The sequence below is a fragment of the Penaeus japonicus genome, unplaced genomic scaffold (genome assembly GCF_977035675.1).
Source record: "Penaeus japonicus unplaced genomic scaffold, GWHDUDI00000001_assembly GWHDUDI00000005, whole genome shotgun sequence".
NCBI lineage: Eukaryota > Metazoa > Arthropoda > Malacostraca > Decapoda > Penaeidae > Penaeus > Penaeus japonicus.
This window is the reverse complement of record NW_028234407.1, coordinates 33,809,289-33,811,788: the sequence shown is the minus strand read 5'-3', so window position 1 is coordinate 33,811,788 and position 2,500 is coordinate 33,809,289. Positions and strand designations below refer to the sequence as shown.

The window sequence follows — 2,500 nt, the reverse complement described above, 5'->3', positions numbered from 1 at the left end:
GAAGTCAATTATTTTGTGTTATATATACTATTTTATATTAAATGAAAAAACATTACCATGAGTCATATGTACTTCAAATCATCAGTGAATATGTAAAAATAAGTGTTATATAAAAAAAAAACATTGAATGTAATTTAACTACTAACTGTGTAGTAGTTGTAATAAATGTTATTGTTGATTTTAATACTTACAGAAAGTTGAGCTTCGATATCAGCTCTTTCGGCTTGCAGTTTCGCTTGCTTTTCCAGGAATGCCGCCATGCTACCTTTATTGGACTCGAGCGAAACCAGGATATTATTCTTCTCCTCAGCAAGGGACACATTCGAGGCTTCGAGGTCCTTCCGCAGTTTACTTTCTCGCTCGATCCCCTCTTTAGCCTTTGAAACCCTTTCCTCAAGAGCGCGGATTTTATCCTCTGGACGCTCAACGTTGAGGAGAGCCTTCACGCTCTGCCAGAGCATAAACCAAGACCAGGTGCACATGGCTTGGTATTTTCTCAGGTTGCGCTGAACAACGACAAGGGAAACTCTTTGTTCCTGCAGTTTTTTATACTGAGCACGGCTGTTTCGGCCTCGAACCCAAGCCTGAAGGAGTGAGACGCAGGTACCTAAACGCTGGTCGCGCGCTTCCTCCATCGTGCCAAGTACGCCAGCACGGAAAAATACCTAGGGATTAATTGTGAATATGGATTACTTATTCGCTCCTATAATATTTTCACTTTCATATCCTAAGGACAATGAATATGCAATTGAGGAAAAACACCATTGAAAGGTTACCGTCGGAATTGATTAATAATTGCGTCCTTATTTGGATATATATATATTTTTTTTTTTTTTCATACCATACCTTTGTGTTGCCTAGCCGGTATAATTCAGGATCAAGGCCGGCCTTGTCGAAGCAAGCTTTCGCGGCCAGTTTATCATCTGCAATCTCTGCCATCTCTCCGGAAGCGATGACTTTGTATCTGTAGAACACATGTCATAGTGATTCTCCTGGGCTGGTTATGTCACAGCCCACAGGATCACATAATAATACTTACACTCACAATACAATGATAATACTAACATTGCCAATTATAATAATGATAATAATGATTCGGATGAATGGTGAGTGGAGTTAGCTATTGGAGTTAACCTAAGAAAATTTGGAAGTCAGATAGAGTTATGTTTCAAATTACTTAAATCAAGATAACAAGTTTAAGTTACTTCCCAACTCCAATGTCATTCCTTAGCAATTAGGGAGATATTTTCCCCGGCAGATTACCTTTCTTTGAAATCCGGGTAGATCATCCTGTTAGGGAATCCCTTGCGGCAAATGCGGATGCCCTCGAGCACGCCGTTGCAAGTCAGCTGATGCATGATGAGAGAGGGTTCAACGACGCCTGTTGGATGGATCGTCAGTAGCAATAAATGTCCTCTCCACTTACTGATAAAACACTAAATATGTTTGTTTTAAACTGTGTTAATCAGAAAAGTATATCGAATGGCAAAAAGGGTTAGTGGGTTGCTTTGACCTCTGATTTGTCTCCATAAAATGAATAAGCGAATGACGATTGACTTCTCACACATAAATCTGTGGATGTGTTTACTAATCAATTTACGGCTCTTATTTGCAGTATATTCCTCATAAAAAGTGTAAAGATGTTTTACAAAAATCTAGTTAATAAATGTATATACTTGAAAATATCATATAATCGTGAAAGACACGATGAGCCTTTGCCGATTCCTTCTCAGCATTTGCCGCATACCATACCTGGCGATTTCGTTTCGTTGGGCACAATGCAGCGGATGAAGTGGGGATGAGTGGCATTCAGAGTCTTCATTAGGTTATTTAACTGTTCCTGTTGAGAGAACAAGCACAATTGTTAAGAAATTTCTTCATAGCCTTGGAAATGTTTGTTGTGAATTCTAAAAAAATACATATCTGTATTGCATGATTAGACATAAACTGAATAGTCGGGAATACTGAAGGTAGTCTGCTGCTTTATTACAGTACCCGATAGCTTGATGATACCGTCTTGAAACCACCTGAAGATTTTTTGCCTCCTTTCCCACCTGATAACAAACGTAGTACACCCATCAGCAACTGTTTTATAGGCTTTTACAGTCCACTATCATCAATATTTCATTTATCCATATGGACGTAATATCTAATTTTCGGGAAAAAAATGTTACCTACCCTTCCCAGTATCAGCACCACCAGACTGACCGGGATGATCGGCGAAGATTTCAACAGTCAACGCATTAGACGACTTCTTGAGCTGGTCGACGACAGTGTCGTTGAGGGGATCCTTGTTCTTCTCCAGCCAGCCAGACAGGTTGTAGGTCACAGTGCCGGCGTAGTGAACGATGGCGAAGTGACCCTCAGCCTGACCTGCCTTTGGAGGCTTGGGCTTGATGAAGACTGGAGATTTTCCCAGATGGTTGGCTTTCAATTTTTCTTCAAAGGATTTATCAGTTGCTTTCGGAAACATTGATTCTTCCTCAAGAATAGCGAGGAT

At 40.2% G+C, this 2,500-nt stretch overlaps 1 protein-coding gene across 1 annotated transcript in view; it reads right to left on the bottom strand.

The window, feature by feature from the left end:
• LOC122264767 (myosin heavy chain, muscle) overlaps positions 1–2,500 on the bottom strand; it is an 11,736-nt gene that overhangs the window by 5,426 nt on the left and 3,810 nt on the right. Inside the window, exons 11-16 of the mRNA XM_043033813.2 lie at positions 2,179–2,500; positions 1,996–2,054; positions 1,753–1,840; positions 1,264–1,381; positions 847–964; positions 192–665 (exon numbers count right to left, since the gene is read on the bottom strand). The exon at positions 2,179–2,500 is cut by the window's right edge and continues 9 nt beyond it. Of these exons, the coding sequence (XP_042889747.2) occupies positions 192–665; positions 847–964; positions 1,264–1,381; positions 1,753–1,840; positions 1,996–2,054; positions 2,179–2,500 (1,179 nt within the window). The remainder of the gene's footprint in view (positions 1–191; positions 666–846; positions 965–1,263; positions 1,382–1,752; positions 1,841–1,995; positions 2,055–2,178) is intronic.